The following is a 25,397-nucleotide window of genomic DNA, read 5'->3' on the forward strand; positions in this document are numbered from 1 at the left end:
AGATTTCAAAACAACTACCAGTTCAACTAAAAAATGTGCATTCAAAATCTTACTGAAGTAAATGTGCATATGTATTATCAGCAGGGTGTAGTGTAGTATAAAAAGTAAAAGTACTCATCATGCAGAATGGCTCCTTACAAAGGAGGATATACCAGCCAAATAGATCTGTTATACTTGGCAGCCCAAATGTTAATGTTAATCTATAAAGTTAATTCATTTTTAAAATCTTTATTGATTATGAATCGATTAGTCAATAAACAGAAAATTAATCGGCAACAATTTGGATAGGCTAATAGATTAATCGTTAAAAGTCCTTTCAAGCAAAAAAAAAAAGAAGGAAATATTAGTTTCTCAAATTCTGAGAATTTGCGGCTTTTCTCCTTCAACATAAAAGGTATAAATTTTAACTAGACCTTTTCTACACTAAACAAGTAAAAGATTAAGAAAGATAAAATAGATTAATCTATTCATCAGTTGCAGTCTTATAGTACTTCCTTCTGAAATGTAGTAAAGTGGAAGTATATGTATTGGACATTCTTAAGTAGAAGCACCACAAAATTATACAGTACTTGAGTAAATGTACTTAGTCAGTCAGTCAGTCAGTCAGTCCATCACTGCTGATAAGATTTTATCCTATGGGTCATCATGTGAGGACATTTTCGGTTGGGTATGACTCAGGGTTTGAATGAGAAACATCTGACTAAAAAGTGCAGTATCTCACAGTGCTGCATTACATGAAGTGAAATACTGAAAAAAACAATTCCTCTTTTTTTTCTGCCTGGCAGCCCTCTGAAACCCAAAGTACTGAATTATGGTTCTAGCTAATAGCAGCGAATTACTGCGTCCATCCACTGAGGTCGCTGTTCTCTGTTTATATTTTCAATGACAACCTCATGGGTTAAATCCAACATGGCCGTACAGCAAGAGGAATGCTAGCAGATCTCACACTTCAAATGACATAAATTATTGCATAGCGATGTTGTTTTTATATTCCAAAGTGTACTCCTGTGTCGCGATGTGGCTGCCACATCACACAGTCGGTTTAAGAAGCCAGACAGTCTACAGAAGGAGCTTCGGCGCTGCTCTTTTAAAATACTCAAGGCACAGGGATAATGCTAATGTTTCTCTCTTCAGTCATTCAGCTGGACTTGCAGCACAAACATGCAAGGCTCTTCTGTACAGAAAACACGGAGACCCTTCTCGAGTCGTTCAGTAAGAGTGTGCTGTCTAAGTTAACATTAAACATATCGTTATAACTATAGTTAATATGTGGTCTCGCGATGCTCTTTAACGGAGCTGGGGCGGTTAACGTTAAGCAGACGTACATCTGCAACCAACCAGCTAGTCTTAATTTTTAAGTCTTCTCTCTAGTAAAATTCAAAAATACTGTTTGAAAACACTTCTGATAATGCATAAATCTCACCTTTTATATCGCCTACATCGAGTGGGGCGTCTTCTTCTCCTTATTGTGGTGTGCCAAACCGTAGTGGGCTCATTACTGCCCCCTGACGCCAGAGGACGAAATACAACCACTGGTACTTGACGGTTGGTCGGAAGAACCGCAGATGTAGTGGCTGTTTTCTCCCCATCGGCCACAAGGGGCCCATTTCACACTCGAAAATCACAAAGGCGACATTCACTGTGTTTTTCGGTTTTACATGAGAAACGACTTCAGTGAAGTCTAATTATTGATAAGTTTGTTGATTACATTTTTTGATTAATTGTTTAAAAATGTAAGAAAAAGAGGGGAAAATGTGTCATATTAATTTGCTTGTTTTGTCCAACCAACAGTGTAACACCCAGTTGTATTGAATTTACAGTGATATTAAACAGGCAACAGTAACAAATACCCACATGTGAGAAGCTGGAACAAGCAAATGTTAGCCAATATTTTTGCTTGAGAAATGACTTATATGATTAATCGATTATCATAGGCTGTTTTTATGGGTGTCTAGGAGGCCTTGTTGGCTTCTTTATTTTTAAGCTATTGCCTGTCTTTATGATAACATTTTTCAGTTCATAGTTTCCAATATATCTTTGATCAGACATGTAAAACCATGTTGATAAAGGTTGGTGGACTGTGAAAACACAAGGGACCACAATGGAAATATTTCCTGGACTCTGTCGATCTATCTGTGATCTCTGATATGCTGTATTTCATGAATTAGAATGCTGTCACCAAACTAAACCTACAACAATATGGCGTATACAGGCTTTTGTAGAAATAATGTTTTAATGTACAGGATTATAGGAGTTTTTTTGTGGTTGCCAGGTTGCAAGATGTAGATCTACCCCCCATAGGTGCAAAGGATGTCCTGGTTAAAATGCTGGCAGCTCCAATAAACCCATCTGACATCAACATGATTCAAGGTATTTGGTTTGTTGTTTACCTCACAACACCCATAACAGTGGCCTAATTTTAAAGCAGCTCTACTGACACGAACGGGATAGCCGAGAAACCCAGTACAGTATTTATTTTTGTAAGGTGTGAAGATCAGTTGTTTATCTGACAGTGTTTTTTCAGGTACTTATGCTATCCTGCCTGACCTCCCAGCTGTTGGGGGCAACGAGGGAGTGGCCCAGGTCGTAGATGTGGGCAGCCAGGTGAAGTCCCTCAAAACAGGAGACTGGGTCATTCCAAAAGATGCTGGTCTAGGTAAATTACAGCTTGAATTACACAAAAGAGTCCAAACATGTCTCCAAACATGGGATCTTAAGAGTTTTGTGCCTTTATGTGTAGGGACATGGAGGACAGAGGCAGTGCTAGCTGAGGACGATGTCATCTCGCTGCTGAATGACATTCCCTTGTTGTCTGCTGCCACACTGGGGGTGAATCCCTGCACTGCCTTCAGGATGCTCTCAGACTTTGAAGATCTCAAGCCAGGTAATCATTTCCACACACAGGGTCATAGCATTATTTTTCTTTCATATACAGTTGTATGCAAAAGTTTAGGAACCCCTGACAATTTCCATGATTTTCATTTATAAATATTTGGGTGTTTGGATCAGCAATTTCATTTTGATCTATCAAATAACTGAAGGACACAGTAATATTTCAGTAGTGAAATGAGATTTATTGGATTAACAGATGCAATATGCATCAAAACGAAATTAGACAGGTGCATAAATTTGGGCACCCTTGTCATTTTGTTGATTTGAATACCTGTAACTACTTAGCACTGATTAATTGGAACACACAATTGGTTTGGTGAGCTCATTAAGCCTTGAACTTCATAGACAGGTGCATCCAATCATGAGAAAAGGTATTTAAGGTGGCCAATTGAAAGTTGTTGTTCTCTTTGACTCTCCTCTGAAGAGTGGCAACATGGGGGCCTCAAAACAACTCTCAAATGACCTGAAAAAAAAGATTGTTCTACATTATGGTTTGGGGGAGGCTACAAAAAGTTATCGCAGAAATATAAGCTGTCAGTGTCCACTGTGAGGAACATAGTGAGGAAATAGAGGCACAGTTCTTGTTAAGGCCAGAAGTGGCAGGCCACATAAAATATTGGAGAGGCAAAGGCGAAGGATGGTGAGAACGGTCAAAAACAGCCCACAGACCACCTCCAAAGACCTACAACATCAACTTGCTGCAGATGGTGTCACTGTGCATCGTTCAACAATTCAGCACACTTTGCACAAGGAGAAGCTGTATGGGAGAGTGATGCGAAAGAAGCCTTTTCTGCACACACACCACAAACGGAGTCGCTTGAGGTATGCAAACACACATTTGGACAAGCCAGCTTCATTTTGGAATAAGGTGCTGTGGACTGATGAAACAAAGATTGAGTTATTTGGTCATAACAAGGGGCGTTATGCATGGCGGCAAAAGAACACAACGTTCCAAGAAAAACACTTGCTACCCACAGTAAAATTTGGTGGAGGTTCCATCATGCTGTGGGGTTGTGTGGCCAGTGCCGGTACTGGGAATCTGGTTAAAGTTGAGGGTCGCATGGATTACACTCAATATCAGCAGATTCTTGAGAATAATGTTGAGGAATCAGTCACAAAGTTGAAGTTACGCCGGGGCTGGATATTTCAACAAGATAACGACCCAAAACACTGCTCAAAATCTACTCTGGCCTTTATGCAGAGGAACAAGTACAATGTTCTGGAATGGCCATCCCAGTCCCCAGACCTGAATATCATTGAACATCTGTGGGGTGATTTGAAGCGGGCTGTCTATGCTCGGCAACCATCAAACCTAACTGAACTGGAGATGTTTTGTAAGGAGGAATGGTCCAAAATACATTCATCCAGAATCCAGACACTCATTACAGGCTATAGGAAGCGTCTAGAGGCTGTTATTTCTGCTAAAGGAGGCTCTACTAAATATTGATGTGATTTTTCTGTTGGGGTGCCCAAATTTATGCACCTGTCTAATTTCGTTTTGATGCATATTGCACATTTTCTGTTAATCCAATAAACCTCATTTCACTACTGAAATATTACTGTGTCCTTCAGTTATTTGATAGATCAAAATGAAATTGCTGATCCAAACACCCAAATATTTATAAATGAAAATCATGGAAATTGTCAGGGGTTTCTAAACTTTTACATACAACTGTAACTCCAAACCCTGGGATTGAAACCATCATTGCAGAAACTCTGTTATAATAATAAAAACAACCAATATTTTCAAAGACTAGAAAGGTTTTTTTTTTTGTTGTTGTTAGTATTTATGTTTTAAAAGACCACTAAAGCTCAGGTGACTTACAGTAGTAGTCCTTACTTCAGTCAGTGAATTTAATGCCACTGCCTTGGTCAGGTTTATGGGCCAATATTTGCAGTGTGAACTTTCACTGGAAGGAATCCTGCACCTTTTTTTTTTTTTTTTTTTTTTTTTTTTTTTAGTATTAATCAACAAGCAAGCTAGAAGATGCATGATGAGAACAACACACCCAATTAAAATTCTGATAAAATACAAATCTAAATGGAGATTTGAAGATGCAGTGTTCTTGTCTGCATTATGTCTAAAAACATGACATGCTGTGCAGTAGTCTTAGCCATCGTGTGACACTTTCCCTCAATCTGCCATCCTTGCAGGTGATTCTGTGATCCAGAACGCCGCCAACAGTGGAGTTGGGCAAGCTGTAATACAGATTGCTGCTGCAAGAGGAATAAACACTATCAACATCATCAGAGACAGGTGAACTCAGTCATACATGCTATACAAATACAATAATAAATATGAGATTAACTCTTAAATGACTGCATATTGTGGGTAAATAACTGACTGGTTACATTTCAGCTCTCTTCCCTATTAAGTATATCAAGACTTTTCAGGAGACTAAACTTTTCAGTCCTATTCATTGGCTCATTGGCTTATCAGCTGTCACTGAAGGCTACCTGACTGTTAGATAGTGGGGGGTTTTGTCCAAGAGTAACACAGAATTTTTTGTGTGCTAGAATTTATGACTGTAATGAACTTCTTCATTGTGTCTTCCTTTTCAAAGACCAGAGTTCACACAGCTCAGTGATAGACTGAAGGCCATTGGAGCAACTCATGTGATCAAAGAAGAGGCACTGCGGCGTTCTGAGATTAAGGAACTGTTCAAGGTCTGTGGGTCTGAAGACTGGTTAAAAGATGTGATCATGTGGCTTTGGTTATTGATGAATAAACACAGTCCCAATATAATTGTGTTTTTTTTTTCTCTTTTTAAAAGGCCTGTCCAAAGCCTAAACTGGCACTGAATGGAGTCGGAGGCAAGAGCGCAACAGAACTACTCCGTCACCTACAGTGAGGATGCTGAATTATCTTTGTTGACATGATCTGATATCTTAAACTGAAGAGAAAATCTGACCATAAAATGCCATGATTCGCATGTGTTCCAGGTTTGGAGGATCTATGGTGACGTATGGAGGGATGGCCAAACAGCCAGTTACTGTCCCTGTGGTAAGATTAAACCTCCTACGACCTCCCAGATTTAACATTACATTTCACAGAGACACTTTTTTTCCTCAGTAAACTTGTCCTCTCCAGAGTGCTCTTATTTTCAAGGATGTAAAGGTTCGAGGATTTTGGGTCACAAAGTGGAAGAAAGATCACTCAAACGGTGATTCGCAATTGCGTTTTCTCTTTCATAGCTCAAGATACCCAAATAAGTCTTTTAAAATGAATTTATTGAGCAATTATACTGACTTTCTCCTTAGATGGAAGGGCATTTAGAGCCATGCTGGATGAACTGTGCTACCTCATCCAGCAGGGAAAGCTGGCAGCTCCTGCCTGTACGGAGGTGGGTCTCCAAGACTACAGCAAAGCTCTGGATGCAGCTATGCAGCCTTTCACTTCAGCTAAACAGGTCCTGATCATGTGAACAGACTCATCAACTAATCAGTACTTTGTCATGACCAACGTGTATGAACTGATGTGTAACTGGACTGCCACATTGTTGTTGTTAATCAAATACACTGCTCAAGCACAGTCAATAAATGTGTCCTCACAGCAGGCTCAAAGTCCAGTATCTGTCATGTTATTCAGTGACATTTTGAATTCCCAACATTCACCCAATAAACAACTTTTCTTCGCCATTTCTGGTTTTATTGAGATATACAGTAGATTTTGATCATTCATATGATATATCATCATAGTTGAATGGTTGTTTCCGCCTCTTGAGCCACATGAATACCGCATAGTTTTTCTACTGACTGGAAATTAAATATTCAACCAGTACCAATAAACCAAGGTAAAGAGGCCACACCAAAGATTGCTGAAGCCAAAGGTTGTTTTTTCCCTGCTTAAGTACATCTAGTGCGTGACTCACTTTAATTATAGATGTCATATAATTAAAACATGACTGTTAAATATTGTCATTTAAAACAAGCATTTACATTATCACAATGCTCTTGATGTTGAATTTCAGTTTTTCTATCCAACGACTCACTGAAGCTTTAATAATATATTTTAAACATAATCTGTGATATAGATGATCATTACCGATTGGCCAACACCAGACTTACAGCCACAGAGAGGACCGGCAGCAACCCACCATACATGGCAGCTGCCCCTTCTTTTACCAGACAGTGTTCATACCTGTCAAAAGCTACTTCTTTGGCTGCACACACGTGGTCAACACGGCAGTCACTGTCACACACCGTCAGGTCATAGCTGACAGAGTTAAACTCAAAGTACTTCTGTAGGTAGCAGTGGTCTTTAGCAATGCGCTCCAGAACCTGATGCATGGAGGCTGGGGAGGCGTCTGGTACTCTGAAGCTCTCTGTGAGGCGATACTCCTTCTCCCAGCGTCCGCGGGCTGCATTAGCGTGAGTCAGGTTCAGATAATAGGTCACTACATCCTGAGTGTGTTTAAAAAAAATGAAAAAAAAAACAAAACAGAACAATAGGTGCTTTTGTGGAGGTTGCACATCCTTTAAAAATACAAATAGGCTGTATATCGTAGATTAGAAAGGTTCCTAAACATATGTGAAGGGAAATTAAACAGACTGGCCTTGACTTACTTTGACCAGGAGTGTTTGGGTGTTATATTCAAAGACACGAATCCCAGGGTTGTTGCCTCCATCTATTACTCCAGGAAGTGTTGTTTTCCACGGTGTGACACCTGGGCTAAGGAACATCGTACTGATAGGAGAGTCTGTAGAAACAGAGGGGCCATCACCTCTGATTACCACAGTATCATGTGCCAAAAGATAATAGGTAACTTCTGGGCACTTAATGTGAGAGTCACTGTGCATCGCAGTCAAGAACTTAAAAAGTAAAAACAAAATAAATGAAATATCAATCATTCACCAGTGATGCAAAACAAGGAAAGTAGTAGCAGTAGTATTACAACAGTCTGACCTTACCCTCTGAGTTGTAGAACATTCGGAAGCTATCAGTATGATGATGGCCAAAGAATTGTCCAAGTATGACCGAATGATGCTTCTGAATTAAATCCAAGTATTGCTGGTTGAATTTAGGTGTGAACCACGACTTACTTCTCTTCTTCTCAAAGGAACCTGGGGGAACATGACCAATGATGTACACCTGGTAGAGAAACCAATATAGAGTTAAGCAAAAAGAATCTAATTTCATTCACAGTAGTCACAGAGCACTACTCTTTTAATCTATTCATCTTTTTGCATGGCATGACTTGACATGCCAGAGCTCAGATTTAGGGAGTGTCTGGTTGTGAAAACGAACCTCTTTTCCATTAGACATTTACTCGTATAGGGGATCTAAACTGAAAGTATACTTCCTGTTTACCCAGGAATTATTATGCACTGAATATTTTATTGCCCTGTAAGCATTAATTCAAACTTGACAGCAAATTTAAAGAACGATAGCGGATAACGGAAATTAAATTCAATTTAACCCTTTTGCAAGGCACAGATAGACAAGATGCTTTGCCTTTTCTTTGTTGTTGGTGGCCTCTGTAAGAACCTGGTCCGCCCAGCTAAACTGGCCCGCTGGGTCATCTATGTCCTGGGTCATTTTGTTCTGGTTATAGTAGAGATTAGTGTTGAGGACCAGCATCCTGAAACCTGTTCGATTCAGCAGCTTTTCTGTATAATATCCACCTATGTAAAGAAAAACATTGCAGAAAATGCATGACACAATTGGTGTTTTCAAGCGTATAATTTGTGTTTTATCCACAATTTGTGCCATAAGGTGATTCATTTATTATCGTAGGAAAGCAATTGTGTTAATATCAAAACAACAAAGTATCACAGGTCCTATCTACCTTTTTTAAATGTTTTTCTGGACTTTGGATCCAACCAGTCCTGCCACATTTCTGCTATTTTGTCATAGATGTAGCTTGGGGCTGCAGGAAGCTGGCTCTTAGGGTGGTAGTCATGGTTGCCCAGAGCAGAGTACACTGTAGTGTCTAAGGAAGGCAGTAATGTAAAGCTTCCACCATTAATATGAATTAATCAGTATATGCTGATATTTTCTCTCTTAAATACACATGATGTCTCTTGACCTCACACTTACTTGGAAACACCTGACGTATCATGTGGGTAAGGTTGCTGATAATGTGGAGCACTGCTTCTTCTCCCAGATCCTCATTGGGTACATGTGGTGTGTCATCTCTGAGAAGCGAAACAATACATAGTAGTAGATTAAATGCTGAGTGGGGGAAGTGATATTTCTTTGGCCCCACAGTTGGAGAGGGTCCACTAAAGTAGTGTAGGAATATAATTTACAATGGAGGCCCGTGGCGATATTCTTTCAGTGGGACAATACTTCCAAGCTGTGCCCCTATATCGTACAAAAAACCATCAACACGATGATTATGAAGCCGCATTTGCCTCTGTAGAGAAGGACCTGGGACTCAACAAGCCAGCACCATGTCAGCAGGATTCATTACAAATGTTAAAATCAGCCTAAAGTAGATACATACCCTGTCCATACGATGAAGTCCGGGTCTGGTAGAATATCCTTCATGGCATATACAGAGGAGTTTATAAGGTGCCATGGCGAGTCACAAGCATAGTCTCCAAATTTCCCTGCATTGGCTGCAGGTCGTTTGCCGCTTGATGCGCACACAAGTTCAGGATTATCGGTCAGTTTGTATGTTGGGTCCCAGTGCAGATCCGTGATATGCCAGAAGTTTCCTGGATAAAAACGATGCGTAATTGCGCACATAAACTTGCCCCTGCACTATGAGAGGAATTGTTCAAGAAACATTTTAATATTGTAAAGGCCTAATAATGGTCTTTTGGCTACTTACCTGACAGTGCAAGAACCTCTTTGAAAAGCAGACAAGATAGGAGCAGCGTTAACGTGGACATCTTGAACTCTTTGACGAAAACAAACATCCGACAAAAGTCAAGTCCAGGTTTGAGAGGTAAGTCTATAAAGGGAAGATAAGATACAGCTATTCATGACGCGTCTTTGGCCTGAAGGGGATCAATTTCTAACAGCCTACCTCTGATAGCTTAATATGCATAGCATAATAAAAAAAGTTCAAACGTAAATGTGCATTTTTTCTGAATATAAAGAAGTAGCCTAGCCAAATGATTTTTGGCAGCAGACCCAGAACACACCCACTGTAATGTAAACCAGTAGGCTATGAGGCAAAGATTCTGTATCCAAATATTTACTTTGAAACAGTGCAATGACTAGACAATAAACTATGTAGCCTATTTATAGCTAGGCTACAGATTTGAGAATGCCATAAAAAGGCATCAGATAGGCTACACTAATCCGGGTACTTGAGTGCTGAATCCCCCCCATACGAACTATTTTTATGTAGGCTGAAGAAAAAAATCGGTAGGTCTACTTTTACATTTGCCCTTGATGGCATGTCAGTTTTAAGTTTACAGTAGACCTATATTCACAGCACAAATGGGTGCATGTTTTTTATTTTCTTTGATCGGTGTGTCAATGTTTCCATTTGTGTTACGGTGTGAATGTACTATGTCTTTAAATATAAAAAGGTAGAACAAGTCTTGAGATGCTTATGCTGCTTTCGTGTGATGCTCGTACTTCCCGGATTGGAGGTTGTAATTTTGAAATTGTTACAGGATATCTTTTCTTACAGTTGATTTTTGACAGTAAGATGTTAATCAAGCAGAATAACATTTAAAAACTAGATATTAGGTAGACATTTTAGAATTCCAAAATAGTTAAAGCTTGAGAATATGTATGCCTATCGTTATTCTACAAATATACATTATGCCGCCTAACGTTTATAGAAAGTTAGATTATTTAATAACGAAGACTTTTATATGTAGTGTAGATAATGTTCACACAGCAGTTGCCACGGATGCAGCGATAGAGTAGATTGTCAATACACGCAATATTTCCAACAGGACGTGAAAGCAGCAAAGCCGTGGCTTCATTTGAAAACTGGCAGTTATTCCCAGAGCTATATCCTTCAGGCACTCCTTTCTCCAAGGCTGTGTACCACCCCTACTAAGCTATATGAGCCAAAATATTGGGTAAATAGGCGCTAAAGGTATGGTTAAGGCCATATTTGAGAGTTGGAGTCGCCAATCTTAGCGGCAAAGATGGTATTTGAACACATCCAGAGAGGAAAGACTGTCTGACAGTCGAAAATCAGGGCTACAACATCCTTGGTGCCCCCGTGTAGGTTTCGCGGGACTTCTGCTACGCGCATGCGCTGTACATTGTGTTTGGCGCGCGGGAGTGCACAAGGAAGAAGTATATAGAACAGCGTGCGGCTATCGTCCCTGCTCCACAGTGTTATTGACATTTCAGATTTGATTTTATCAATATAATAACAAGGTGCCAACATGTGGAATCAGGGTGAGTTTAGTGTCTACACTGTTATGTTCATAAAGTGGTCGGGCCGGCTTGTTAATATTTTCTGGCTGCGGCTAACGTTAGCTTGATTACTAACTTGCCTCTTTGTTGTTGTGTTCTTGACGTTAACGTCAGTTGGCGAAAATTAGTGTTTTAAATGGGAAGCACGATGAATAAACGGCTCCTAATCTCAGCCTTTTTTCTTTTTTTCCCAGGAGGGTACAGTGAGTCGAGTATGGTCGGAGGGTACACTCAGTCTCCAGGAGGCTTTGCATCACCTTCCCTATCCCAGGGAGGAGAGAAGAAAGGGGTTTGTACTGAAGTCTAACGTTACACAACAACGTCTTTATAATCACTGGAAACTTGAAACAGACATAGAGCCATAAAAATGTGCTGAACCTCAATTACAACATCATACATAAAATTGCACTTTCATATTTTAAATAGATGAGGTTTATCAACCTATCATAAACTTGGCCCCTCTTTCCCATTTACACATTTGTGCCCATATTCCTGAATACTGATGGAGGCACTGACTGACAGTTGGATAGTGAGGCACAACAGTCAACCTATGTGTGTGTGTGTGTGTGTGTGTATGTTTTGCAGAGAACCCGTGCCACACAGATAATTCCCTGCACAGTGTCTCAGCTGATGTCTGCTTCCCAGGCTGATGAGGCCTTCAAAGTAGGAGATGTGGAAGTTGCCCAGGTAAGCTGAAGCAAAGCAGGGACTGCACGGTGGCAGAACATGAAAATAACTATCAATAGTGTCCAGTGTTGCAATTGGCTGAAACTAATAATTATTATAATTATCAGTTGATCTCTATCATTTTGTTTTCTGTTATGAAACTTTTTGGCTTCTAAAAGGGGGTCTTGACAGAAAAAATGTCAGAAAGTAAGTAAAGATGCCTATCACAATTTCCCTGAGTCATAGATGTCTTTTAAATTACCTGTTTTGTCAAGCCAACAGTGTAAAACCCAAAGATATTCAATTTACAAGAAAAACGATTAATCAAGAAAATAATCAGCAGATTAATCAATAATTAAAATAATTGTTAGTAGCATCCCTAGTTGTCGGATGAGTTAGTTAACAGTCAACCCAGTGCTGGGAGAATTAATAATATAATATAATATAATAATTGTTAGCTTTCTTTTAAAAATATTTGTGAGCTATTTGACCAATAGATATTATGAGAAAAATGGGAAAATTGTCCAAAAACCCACAACCTGCATTGATTAACACATTTTTTGAAGGAAAAAAAGAGACAAATTGTTTGATGCCATATGTGCTAAATCAAGAGATGATGCACTGCAGCATATTGTTACACCCCTATAATAAGAAAGTAGCCATTTAACTTTCTTGATCTCACTGTTGGATAAAAGTTAATGTTCTGTGTCATAGGTTACAATTGTGGGCGTCATCAGGAGCACAGACAAATCCATGACCAACATCCAGTACAAGGTTGATGATATGACAGGTGCTCCCATGGATGTGAAGCAGTGGGTAGACACAGAGGTCAGTGAGGGTGATTTTACCCTTGCACATACAATTTTGGAATATTCTGCTGTTGTATTAAACTCAGTCACTTGTGAGAGAAGCATGAATCATTTGTCAATAAAATATAAATAAAACCCAATACCGTGAAGGCCACATCTTTGGTGGTTTCCTGTTCAACTGAAGTTCAAGTTTGCAATTTGGGTTATTTTTGGATGTGAGATCTTTTGCTTCTAAGAAGTGTTAGTTATAAGAATAATCTTTGAATATTTCTGGTGAGCAATGAATTTCACTTCTCAATTTTATTATAAACCTGAAGGAGTTTTAGTGCACAGGCACATTAGATCACATATGTAATTATTATGATGTGCAAACATCAAAGTGCATGAGGTAAAATGTGTAATATATACATAAATAACATAGCAAGGACAGAGACACTCATAACCGCATGAATTAGGAATGTAAGATCAAGACCCAGACCTAATGTAACATGCGATGTAAAGTGCTGTGGCAATAATCCCACACTTTTTGCCACAAGTTGTTCAGGAGCTGTAGCATATCTTTGTTTGGTAAACTACATAAACCAAGCCCCTTAGCAACACTGTTGTTTTGGTTTGTATAGGACCCCAGTATGGACAGCACTGTCCTGCCTCCTGGCACGTATGTCAAAGTCTCTGGCAATCTGCGTTCCTTCCAGGTGAGTTTACTGTCCTAAAATCCTCTCCACATCACCCAGAAACAAATAGGAACGTAGCTTTAATGATCCCTTGCGAGGCCACATGACCGTGTGAAATTTAAGTTGCTGGTAGATATAAGCTTGTTTCATGAGCAGTTGTACTCTGAAAGTTTTATGTTTTGGAAGTGTTATTCACATTTATGGTGTGCCATGTGTCTGAATTTTACTTGGTTTCATTCGAGAAGGCTGTGGTAAACTGACCAACATTGTTTTTGTGGTTGTTTATTGAAATACATGCAACGCAGTTTGCTGTGAAGAGGATACGTAGAGATGGCTTTCAGAACTGTTCACTCCGTGTAGTTCCTTTGTGAATTCAGCTGTTTCAAGATTGACTGAGGGTGTGTGTCTTTGTCTTTCTGTCTCAGAACCACAGATCTGTTGTGGCATTCAGTGTCAGGCCCCTGGACGACATGAATGAAATCACCTCACACATGCTGGAGGTTGTCCAAGCACACATGGTGCTCAGCAAACCTCAGGTGAGAGAAAACCTAAGCATAAACCTTAGCAGCCTTTATTGTTTGTTGCAAACGCAGAAGTCAGGTTAGCGATCAGCCTGCATAAATACTATCTATGTTAAAGACTGCCTGGTTTAAATTATTATTGAGAAAATCAGCTTAGTATAAACATGGCATCACTTTGAAGATACTGATAACCAAAAACACATCGATCTGAAGCTGAAAAGCACTGACATTCTTAAAATGATGTTTGTTGGACAACTATTATATGAGGAGAGTATACTGTACCTGGTTTCAGCATGTACCAACACTGTTGTTATGTAGTTGTGTTAATTTGCTTTTCTCAGCCTTTTTCCAATTGAGGAACATAGAATAGTCGAATGGGCTGTTGTCATTATTTATGTTTGAGGATGTTCTTTGTGCTATTACCAGGAAATGTGTCAAAAAAACCCTCATTTAGTTTTATTTCTCTTTCAGTCCGGTGCCGGAGGAGGAATGAGCAGCCATGTCACACCCATGTCACGGCCGGGCATTGATAGCATGGGAGGGATGGGAGGGGGCTATGCAGGTGCTAACGACATGACTAACAATGGGTTGAGCGCAAACCAGAATCAGGTGAGCCTAAATTATATATTAATATTAGAATACACTACTTTTTAGAAAGGTTGACTCCATTACTATATAGGTAAGCACAGAGAGTCAGTGTGTCCTGGATACTGACCTGACACTGACAATGAAACTTTAAATTGTTATTAATGACTCTTACTATTAATTTATGGACTTTGCAATTAAATATAATTTAAAACTTTTTAACCAAAAAAGCAATACAATTTCAACTTTCAACAATTAGAAATTAATGTGGATAAGAACATTAACTAGATATAGAAATTGTCAATGATTGTGTCTCATACTTCCGGTCCATCCTTACTGTACCTAATGAATTACATGAAAATAGCTCACTCAAAACAAATAAGTAATGGTTTCAAAAAGAGTAGTTGCTAGAGTGGAATGATGCTTCTGTATTTCCAGTTTGACACTGTGTGCATGTTTTAAGATGTCATTGTTCATCTCAAAAGGTGCTGAGTTTGATAAGAAGCTGCCCAGACCAGCAGGGCATCAGCATTCAGGACCTAAAGCAGAGACTCAGCGGTATAAGTCTGGCTGTGATCAAGTAAGAGATGTTCCGCTTTAAGTCCTAAAGGGAAAAATAAAATGTACAGCGTGGTGTTTTAATGAATTAATTTACTGTAGTACAGTGACTGCTTTATCTGTTAAAAGAAATCTGTTATATGGAAGGGATTGCCACAAACACTTTAACAGAATGACTAGCCCTCATGGTCAGCAGAAGATTATGTTAAACTCTCAAACACTTTCTTTTCTCGTCTTTTTATTTATTACCTTTTTGTATCCCAAATCTGTGTCCATTTTATACTTCATTTTTACTATGTGCATTAACTCTAAGACCAAGATTTTATACTATATTATATCACTAGCCTTGTTTTTTTTTTCATCTCTTGTGAGGCACCTTTCTTTGTTTTGAACACATGAAGTTCATTTGCCTTGTGACTGCTCCCTCTAATTGAAAGGATAGGTTCACATTTTTTCATGTCTCTCTACCTTCAAAATCTACAGTACCCTTTCTGTGTTAAAATGTATTCCAGAGTTTATCTGCAGCTAATATGAGGCTTCAGCAGTTACAAAGTAACAAATGTCTTGTTTTGTCCAAAACCATGAATTATTGAATTTACTATAATGTAAGATTATTTGAGGAACGATCAGATGTTTGTCATTTTTGCTTGAAAAGTGACTTAAACGATCATTATCAAAATAGTTAATGTTAATGTTCTCTTGATCGACTAATTGTTCCAACTGTAAATGTGTCAAAAAGCGACCTCTTCGTTTAAGATAGCGGAAATCAGAAGTCTCAGACTATTTAATAAGTTGAAAAATTTTATTTGCATTGCTTGAAGTTTATATGAAAAAGTGCTTCAAAAATACTATTCATGTTTCTGTTTGTGTTCTAACAGGCAAGCAGTGGAATTCCTAAGCAATGAAGGTCACATCTTTTCCACCATCGACGAAGACCATTACAAATCAACAGACAATGATGATTAGAAACCTTAACCTTCTTAACACCAGTGGGGTTGCTTATTTGAATTGAACCTGATAAAAGTCATTAGTATAGGTTTTATAACTGAAAGCTATCAACTAAAACACAACTTCTCTGACCTCATTAATGTGGCAAAACAGTGAAATCCTGAGTTCTTCTCTGTTAATGTACTGTGGTTGATGTTAGTTGAAGAACACATGTTAAAGGTTTGGCGGGATCTTTGGTTTACACATCCTGTATTCCTGAGGTTGCTTCTGCTATTTTGCAAGTCCCAAAGGTGTTGCTGTTGAAGAAGCAGTTAATGCTATTATTCTGTACTTCCCTCCTCTCCATTGTAAAGCATTTTGTAATTTTAAAGACTTGGAACAAAAGCACTCAATTTATTTTTGTGTATATAACTTACTTTTGCCAAAATTAAATGATTATACAAAATACAGTTGGGTCATCTTTCAGGAATCTTTGTTTTATAATTTACACATACACTTTTTTTTTTAACAAAATAACGTTAGTTCTTAATAATACAGTCTTGTACAGTGGGTTTAGAAATTATTCAAGCCTTTTCAATTTTCCATTGTTGCATTAAACCTTCATTAAAGACAATTACCCCCCTCTGTCCATGCACAATTCCATGATGAGCAAGCAATTTGTGCAAATTTATTAAGATTTAAATACAGATTGCATAAGTCTGCCTGTCATCAAGTAAGAGAAGTTCAGCTTTAAGTCCTAAAGGGAAAAATAAAATTTACAGTGTGGTGTAATGAATTTAGAGAGTAAAGTAATTTACTGTATTACAACCATAGAAAACCTCTGAGCTGGAAAGCAGAGCATTGAATTAATGATATTATTGGGTGAGTTTTTGGAGGCTGCTTATTGACACTAAATGTGTGATTTGCACTGTGGTCTCATGGAATTTCTGTCAGTTCAATTTAAGAAGAGACAGAAACTGAGCTGTACGATCTTAAACAATTACGAAAGTAAACAAAGTACATTTTAACTACAGTTTTCTTTCACTTTTACATATGACTCTGACATGACCACAGATGTCTTACACTGTTGGACTGCTTTATCTGTTAAAAGCAATCTGCTGCATGGAAGGAAGGGATGTTGCCTCAACCACAATTCTAACTAGCAAAAGAATGTTTTGCCACAAACACTTTGTTTGTAGAACAAGCAATTAGTGCAAATTTATTAAGATTTAAATACAGAAATACTTTATTTAATGTGTATTCACACATTTAGCTGTGACACCCCAAACTGAATATTGCATCTTGTATGTTAGGGTCAGACTTCAGATGTTTGTCTTTACTTGATGGTGTACACCTGTGTCAAATTCAGTTGACTGGGCATGATGCAGAAATGTAGGCAAGACATCTGTGTATAAGGTCCCACTGGTACACAGTAAAAAGGTTTTTAACAAAATCTGAATAAACCAAAGAGGTCTGAGTGCATTCTGAAGCCACTTTTTTTTTTTTTTTTTTACAATAGATGTCTTCAGTACAAAATTCAACTCCAGACAAAATTATAATCGAGTATGTTTGTAATTGAAATAATGGTTTCTGCCTTAAAAAGAAATGAAGAAAAGAGATGGTACACATAATTAAGATACACAAAATGAACTTCTATATTATTTTGTTATCTCTTTGGCAGCGAGTCTTTGAAATTTGATGGCCCATTAGTCAAAAAAAGTTTCAAAACCTACATTCATTTCTTTGGGAAAATGTCAGTCCACAGTATAGTATATAATTGAAAAGTAACAAGTCCACCAATGACTACTTTCAAAGACAAATAAAAAAAATAAAAAAACAGGATCTGATACAATGTGCAGCACCTTTTTGTACTCTCAGATCATTAGTTTGCACTGACGGCTAGGAGAACTTCTGCTATTGCTAGTATTAGAATCCATGACCAGGTGAAAAGCTGCAGAGTTGCCATTTTGTCGTTTTTATGGTTAAGACCGCTGCCTCCCAGCAAGGACTGGTTTAAGCCCTCTCTGTTTCGAATTTGCATAAATATGGTAGGAGTTTGACATATACATTAAATGTCTGTACAATCACATGTAACCCATTACTACATCTGTGATGCTTATAAATGCATTTTTTGAGACAACAAGCTATTGATTCAACTCTGGTCATTTTTAAGGCTGTTGTTTGTGGTGTATAGACTGTATTACTGTATACTGTAGAGCGTTGCTGTTTTGTTCCAGAATGCACGCTATACAGTAAGTGCTTAGTATTGCACTATATAATGGCATTGTATCCAAAACTACCATATAGTTAGATCAACTACTTGCTGACAAGTTTGAACAAAAAGTACAAAGGTTCTATATCATACAAATACTACAACAATAAATGCTACAAGGGTAGTATTTGTTCAGTCATAGTTTGAAGGTGGTATAATGTAGGCGGTACAGCTACAGTCACCTAAAGCCTTGAAGAGGATGAAGAGGGTTGAGCGTAGAGATGAATGGTTAAAGAAAGAAGAGTTTTGCTGACCACATGAGAAGCAGGGGTGTTTTGTTTTTCAATACACTTGAGGATGCTGTCTCAACATCAAATATTTGTGTGGGCTCGCTCACCCACGTATCAAGTCTGAGTCCTTACCGCACAGCCCAGGTGTTAGTCTGGCCCTTTGCTGCATGTCACCCCCTCTCTCTCGCTCTACTGTCACTGTCAATAAAGATGAAATGCCAAAAAAAACAAACATTTGAAATGGACAAACATTTGCTATTACTGAAGTGTCCACAAAACTAAATCATGCACTTTGTGTGCATGCTGGTAGATCGCATGATAAAAACAAGAGGGTGACCCATTTATCAAAACATTTCTATACTGTCACTAGTCACCAAAAGCTCCACTGGGTTGCTATAATTCTTGCATACTATCTCATAGGTCCTTACGGATGTAGTATACTGTCAGGATTTTATAACTGAATAATTTAATATTTAACTGAAATATATAACCTTATGTTATAATGTTTATTTTCAGCACAATATTTAGGATTTCATGGACAGGTTTGGTCTGACTTAAGTCTCACAATATAAGACTATGCCTTGGTACATTGGCATGAAATGATTCACGGTAGGAGAGCTTGAAAACTGCAATATGACATTTTCCTTAGTCACTCTTATATTAATTTCCCACCGCTCATATGTGATATTTTGCTGTGGCAGTAATAGTAACATTTTTAGTAGAACATGACATTCTCTTGTGCTTTCTGCACCATTGTCACCAAAGTGTCATCCACAGTTTCATAGTCATGGTCGCTGTCCACATCTGTTTCGATGACACACAGCGGCACTGGGGGAAAAGAGGGGTACAGTTAATCTATTAGTTATATTCTATATTTGCAATGTTCTGTATTTTTCAAACTGTCAACAAATCCAATGAAAAGACAATGAATTGATCCTAATGACAAGTTTTGTCTGTGTGGACAAAGCCTCCAAAATATTAAAAACTCTTCACTGAGCCATAATGTTTCACTGGGTGACATGTTTCTTCATTACCATGAACACAGACACTTATTTTGAGTCAATCCCACATACACTGTCCTGGTGCCATAAATAGAGCACCAAATGTGTATTAATCCACAGCTGAAAATAGTCCCAAACAAATGCACTACTTGCTCCTGCTTGAGTAACCTTTGCTAAAAACTACAGTGCCCCTCTGTTTAACAAGTTACTTTGCCTTTTTTCCCTTCAAATTAAACTATATATTTGTGACCTATTTTTAAATTTTTACACTTTCGCTTGAGGTAAAACAAATGGGCTTGGAACTGACTGCCACAGACTGGGAGGGGAAGTTGGACAGTACTGTTGGTTTTGGTCTTTTCATGGGATTGTTGACAATAATGACAATATAGAATAGCATCAGAATTATCCTTTTGGTGTTGCCAGTATGGCTGAAACCTGGGTGATACAGTCTGCAGAGAGAGCTTCACCTTTTTTCGTAGACTCCTCCATTTTCACATATGTGTTTGGCAGAGCCTTGCCTGTTGCCATTTCAGCCGCTGAATGCTTTCGGGGTACAACTGGTGGAGGTTGATCATCTAAGATAGCCTGCACAATAGGAGGAAGAGGAAGAAACGTTCAGTTTTATCACACACATTACTTCTTTACCACAGCACAAAGAGGAAGCATCTTGCGTTAGCATAGTTTGATGTTAGTGTGAGAATGTTTTCTTCACTTGAGACACATGACAAGAACACATTAATATTGAACCACAAGCCATACTTACTGGAGGTGGGGGAGCTGGGGGCCTTCTTTTGCTTTTCAAAGTCAAATCGGCTAACTCTTTGGTTGGGACGCTTTTCTTTGCTCGATGTTTGGATGATTTCTTCGACACTTTTGATGATGATTTTTTGCAAGACTTTGAAGATGACAGATTTCGCTTTGGTGGTCGAGGTGGAGGAGCTGCATCTGAGTTCTCCTGTTTGCGAAATTCATAAAAGAACGAGTCTGTCACCTCAGTAACCCTGTCCACATGACACTTTGGCGGTTGACCGCTAGGCCATGGCAGGGGGTCCTTGGTAAAACTTACAGACATAGAAAGCCACTGGGTTGGGATCTCGAAACAGTGGTCTGGCCTGTGTGGAAAGCTTGCTTGGATGATGGGCTCTGACAAAGCCCCCTCTATCCTGAGACACGCAAACCCAAATAGTGGATCAGTCTCAAGTTCAGTATCACGGCTCACTACTTTAACATCCAGCGGCAAACTAAACTCCTTACCCAAGTCCCTGAGTCTGTACTTCTTGTTATCAGCGAGTACCTCCACAAAGTGACCCTGCATGTACAGAGGCAGAAAGATCTCCTCTCTCTCATCCTCCTGCTTCACCTCCTCTTCATCATCATCATCATCATCATCATATGGTTCTTGGAGACGCTGACACAAAAGAGCCTCGATGGACTCCTTCTGTCCCTTGCTGCTTTCACAAGGCAACTCCATCCTATCGCAGCAAAGGACCTCCAGTTGTTCCCCTACATTGAGGGCAGGCAGGCCCTCCTCCTCAACTTCCTCACAGTTCCTTGTTACACTGACCTTCAGACCTGGTGTCTGGGTTGAAGCAACGTACAGCTCGTACACTGAATTAAACTCTCTTGGCCGCCTCCGAAATCGTCCACCATATTGGTGAGATACCAAGAAGTACTGCTGTGCCTTTCGGCTCTTCGGGCTGGATAATAAAATCATGGCTGAGGTTTCTATCTTGTGGAAAATCAGGTGACTGCTCTGGCTAAGTTCTGGCAGCCAACTGCACTTGAACAGAGAGCGGCTCTCTGGGCCTTCCAATATCTCCACCACTGTAGGGAAGGATTCAGCTGGCTGGGAAAGGACCTCTGTCAGACTGAGCGGAGTCACAAAGTTCACATCCTTACACAGGTCTGTGACATCAACCACATCCACCTCTAAACTGGATGGAAATTTCAACACATTCTTCCTCACTGTACAAAAAATTAGAGAAATGATGTTAGAAAATGTAGTAGAGGCACTTGATCAAATTGCATCTTTGCAACAGAAACCAGAGTACAGTATGCTTCATCAGTGATATAAGAAGTATTCAGAACATTTACTAGAAACAAAAGTATTACTAGTAAAAGTAGCAATTCAACAGTGTAAAAATACTCCTGCAATTAAAATTTTACGTCAAAGTAAAATCATCATCATGTACTTAAAGTATCGCCAGTAAAAGTACTCATTATGCAAAAATATGGTCCCTGTGAACAGAGGTGGGTAGAGTAGCCAAAAGACTGTACTCACATAAAGTACTGTTACTTTGCAAAAACAAGTACTCAAGTAGAAGTAAAAGAGTAGAGTTAGAGTACAAAAGTAGGCCTATTTACTGAAAAAATAACTTGAGTAGCCAGTAACTTAAGAAATAATAATAAAAATAATAATACTGTCTTTTCCCCCCAACTCTTTTATTTGATGTGGATATGACTGGAATTATTTCAACCACAGATGGTCTTCCTCAGGTAAAGGTAAAGAAGCGAACATACACCTGTATTTATTTGTGATGAAATGACAAGTCATCATCTCCTGATTAGATAAGCTGCCACATAACACACCAGGACAATATTCCCAGTCTGTAACTCTCAAGTGTGATCACAAAACATTACATTAATATTATACTCATTACAGACAGCCACAGATCAGATGTGAGCCCAACACATCCAGGTCTATCCATCTCTCTGAAAATGTCTCATATCAGATGACTCATTTAGGCTAATTAGGAGAAAATGCTGTGACGTTTAATCTTTAATTGCCCAGTAAATACACGAGGAGGACCATCTGTGGTTGCAACGTTGTACCAGACATGTCCACATGAAATAAAAGTAGTTTGTCTCTTTTTTTCGTGTGCATAAATTGGTCTCTACTTTTCTGTCTCTCTTCATCAGACTACACCAATGAGCGTAACTAGTTAAATGCACACCTTTAATTTTTACATTATGGCAGAAAGCAGAAGTAGTGGGCCTAGTAGTTTTGAAGCATGATATACTGTGAGTATATATTATTAAATGTACTAGCATTAACAGAACAGACCCTTAACTTCTCTCTGTCAGCTCAGTGTCAGTACAGTCTGGTGGAATTTTGGTGTAAATATTAGGAAGGTAGGAGAACAGAGCGCCAGCAGACCGCGGATGTGCATGAATGCATAAAATAATGAATAAATAAAAGTAGCGCGATGAATGTATCCAAATGTAACGGAGTAAAAGTAAAGATTTTTCTCTAAAAAAATACTCAAGAAAGAGTAAAACGTATGTTGTATTAAAACTACTCCGACGAGTAGCCTACAATTTACTCAAAAAAGTGACTTAACATGTAACGGAGTAAATGTAAGTCATTACTTAGCCTACTACCCACCTCTGCCTTGTACTTTACACACAAAATGTTAATAAATGCTGATCAACAGATAAACAATGTGTGTTAATGTGTAAAAAAACATTATGTATGTAAGATGCAGATAATTTATTTATTTTTAAATTATTTTTAAATGAAAATGAAAAAGTAGGTTATTCTCACAGTTCATGATGGCGTGGACCTGGTATATTGGACTGAGGATAAGGGGCCGTTCACACTTGGTGGTGTTGATTAAGTGAAACCTTCGACTACACAGGTGAGGTGAGGACATGATCTCCCGCAAAGTGAAGCACTCATCGCTCTCACACTCCTTGAACTCCCCTTGGGAGGAAAATGGGATACACACTTCCGCAGAGGCGTCCTGTTGTCCATGAACACGGCAGCGCACCTGATCCTCCTCGCCCTCACGCTGCTCAATGGAGACCACTGTCAAAGCTCTCCCGGCCCCCAGTGTGAAATCGCCAAAGGTCATCTTGGAGCGGCTGGTGAAAGTGAAGGGAAGGCTGGATTCCAGGCCCACAGGCCTCAGGCTCATCATTTCCTCGACTGTACTGTAAGGCATCGCCTCCGGAACAACCCTGAACTTGCCTGAGAAACAGCGACAAATGTCAGTGGTCAGCAGCAAAATAAATTAACAGTTCTCAAGAGAAGCTCACACCGACCTGTGTGGTTGATAGGCAGCTCAAACTTGTCATTGTTGCTGATGTCTTCACAGCAAACTGACAGGAGCTCAATGCCAATGACCTTTATTAGATCCCCAGTAGAAAAGCACACTTCACTCCCAGAAATTTCATATATAGACCCTGAAACAGAAAGTGCGACATGGAGCGAGGAACAACAAAAAAAACCCCAAGATCAACATTCAGTAATGAGCAGATATATCAAGCATAAATAACACATTTTCTTATTTTTCTTAACTGGGACATAATCTTACGTACTCTAATATGAAATATTTCTATTTACCACTCATGAACAATACCAACTTTTCAACTATAACAATTGCTCACTGTCTTATTTGGCTACAGTAACATCTGATTTGGGGTTAAGAAAAGAAGCAAACAAGTATACTGTATAGATATAAATGTATGCAATACATACAGATACAAACAGACACAATGCAGACATCCAGACACGTTACGATTTCTAGTGATCTAATCTCTTCAGTTCTGTCCTCATTTACACTCACAGTTTCAGTTAACAATAAATAAAACAATAAACGGCCTACCTTGGAAATACACTCCAGAGCAAACTTGTAGAATTTTTGGCAGACATGTATTGTCCAATGATGCAATTAATTGCTGAAGAGGCAAAGCAGTCGTGCATGCCATCACTGCTGCCTCAGTGTGCTGTGATCAAAAATGAAGGCAGAAGGCAAATGACAAGAGCAGCATAAAAGGGAGATACTTTCTCAGTCAAAAACCACAAAAACGAATGAGGAAGTTACAGGAGCTGTTTGCACAATGCTTGCATTCACAGACGGCGGCCAAGTGAGATGACTTACGCCCTGCTATAGTATGAAGTTGTGAAAGAAAATGACTGAATTATTTTTATTTAAATGATTGCAACATAAAGTGTTGCTTTGTTATCACCCAAAGAAAATAGACCAAGACACTCTAAGATGTTTACTTTTGGAAATGTGTCCAAATTTGCATTTGTGTGTGCATGTGTGAGTGAGTGTGGAAACTGCAAATACTGCATTGTGTGCACATAACATTCCCAAGGGATAATGTACTCCACTCTCAAATGGACAAAATCTAATCTCTTTAAAGACTGTTAAAAGCCCCTCATTGCTTTAGCACGTCAAGCAGATGGACAACTTGGTAGCCTGGGCAAACACAACGTTTTTGTATCATGTAACAACTGTGTGGACAGATTACACAGGGCCGAATAGAAAGTCTCCCCCAGTCTGTCACACAGTGCTGATACCAAACACAACAATAATGGTTGATGCTTGACAGGAAGGGCAGACATGTTTCACCCAGCCAAGCCAGAAAAGGGTTCCCTGAGCTGTCGGGAAACCACCCTTCTCTCCATATGTATCCTGGTCCCGGTGCCCTTCAAAGCCCATGACATATCCTTAATACAGATAATTTACCCATTGTTGTCTCAAACTACCTCATACACATAGTAGAAAAAGACAGCACCCCCACTTCCTTCTGCCGATCTGCACTGTAGAGTAAACTAAGCATCCCCCCACCTCTGAGACATGATGAGGCAGTCCCTCACAGCATCTGACAAAACCCACAACACTTTCCAAATGAACCCTACAACAGTCTCAAAGATCAGCCTGGTCTGTCGGTTGAGGCTCTTGGGGGGTTTCCCCCCCTTTCCATGATCATACTTGGTAATGCCACTTCTTATGAGATGCTATCATGACAAAACACTTTGACTTAAGTAGAGAAAATGGAAGTATGCTGTTCTCAGGAACAAGAGTCAAAACCATAGACATAAACAATAGTATAAAGGCTATGACACAACACCTCATTAAGTTGAAGGCCCTTGCAACAACAAACATGTGAGAAACCTGTGCTGTTCAGGTTTT

At 39.1% G+C, this 25,397-nt stretch overlaps 5 protein-coding genes across 6 annotated transcripts in view; 2 read left to right on the forward strand and 3 right to left on the reverse strand.

The window, feature by feature from the left end:
• Window positions 1–2,266, reverse strand: part of LOC122881043 (glycoprotein endo-alpha-1,2-mannosidase-like protein) — a 33,384-nt gene extending 31,118 nt beyond the window's left edge. The window contains exon 1 of the mRNA XM_044206697.1: window positions 1,424–2,266. The gene's annotated coding sequence lies outside the window, so the exon portion shown is untranslated. The remainder of the gene's footprint in view (window positions 1–1,423) is intronic.
• Window positions 879–6,531, forward strand: mecr (mitochondrial trans-2-enoyl-CoA reductase). Its single transcript, XM_044206698.1, has 10 exons — window positions 879–1,212; window positions 2,273–2,370; window positions 2,525–2,656; window positions 2,741–2,884; window positions 5,047–5,149; window positions 5,457–5,559; window positions 5,667–5,740; window positions 5,836–5,896; window positions 5,984–6,056; window positions 6,154–6,531. Exons 1-10 carry the CDS (start codon window positions 977–979, stop codon window positions 6,315–6,317), a joined length of 1,188 nt encoding a protein of 395 aa, XP_044062633.1. The 5' UTR covers window positions 879–976; the 3' UTR covers window positions 6,318–6,531.
• On the reverse strand, window positions 6,520–10,039 carry smpdl3b (sphingomyelin phosphodiesterase acid like 3B). The gene is made up of 8 exons (XM_044206695.1): window positions 9,672–10,039; window positions 9,342–9,555; window positions 8,933–9,030; window positions 8,682–8,825; window positions 8,348–8,517; window positions 7,804–7,984; window positions 7,459–7,592; window positions 6,520–7,296 (listed from the first exon to the last, which is right to left on the reverse strand). Exons 1-8 carry the CDS (start codon window positions 9,757–9,759, stop codon window positions 6,934–6,936), a joined length of 1,392 nt encoding a protein of 463 aa, XP_044062630.1. The 5' UTR covers window positions 9,760–10,039; the 3' UTR covers window positions 6,520–6,933.
• Window positions 10,040–10,094: 55 nt separating this feature from the next.
• rpa2 (replication protein A2) lies at window positions 10,095–16,440 on the forward strand. 2 transcript variants are annotated; one of them, XM_044206700.1, is made up of 9 exons: window positions 10,095–10,213; window positions 11,425–11,519; window positions 11,816–11,917; window positions 12,611–12,724; window positions 13,326–13,400; window positions 13,805–13,915; window positions 14,372–14,509; window positions 14,971–15,065; window positions 15,922–16,440. In XM_044206700.1, exons 2-9 carry the CDS (start codon window positions 11,445–11,447, stop codon window positions 16,007–16,009), a joined length of 798 nt encoding a protein of 265 aa, XP_044062635.1. In that variant the 5' UTR covers window positions 10,095–10,213; window positions 11,425–11,444; the 3' UTR covers window positions 16,010–16,440. The 2 variants fall into 2 exon arrangements, with proteins under 2 accessions (XP_044062635.1, XP_044062634.1); XM_044206699.1 differs by lacking the exon at window positions 10,095–10,213 and adding an exon at window positions 11,052–11,212.
• A 431-nt stretch (window positions 16,441–16,871) lies between these two features.
• themis2 (thymocyte selection associated family member 2) lies at window positions 16,872–24,237 on the reverse strand. The gene is made up of 6 exons (XM_044206694.1): window positions 24,081–24,237; window positions 23,518–23,658; window positions 23,018–23,443; window positions 20,237–21,438; window positions 19,941–20,058; window positions 16,872–19,300 (listed from the first exon to the last, which is right to left on the reverse strand). Exons 1-6 carry the CDS (start codon window positions 24,181–24,183, stop codon window positions 19,188–19,190), a joined length of 2,103 nt encoding a protein of 700 aa, XP_044062629.1. The 5' UTR covers window positions 24,184–24,237; the 3' UTR covers window positions 16,872–19,187.
• Window positions 24,238–25,397: the final 1,160 nt, after the last annotated feature.

This window comes from Siniperca chuatsi, linkage group LG9 (assembly GCF_020085105.1).
Source record: "Siniperca chuatsi isolate FFG_IHB_CAS linkage group LG9, ASM2008510v1, whole genome shotgun sequence".
NCBI classification, from domain to species: Eukaryota; Metazoa; Chordata; class Actinopteri; order Centrarchiformes; family Sinipercidae; genus Siniperca; species Siniperca chuatsi.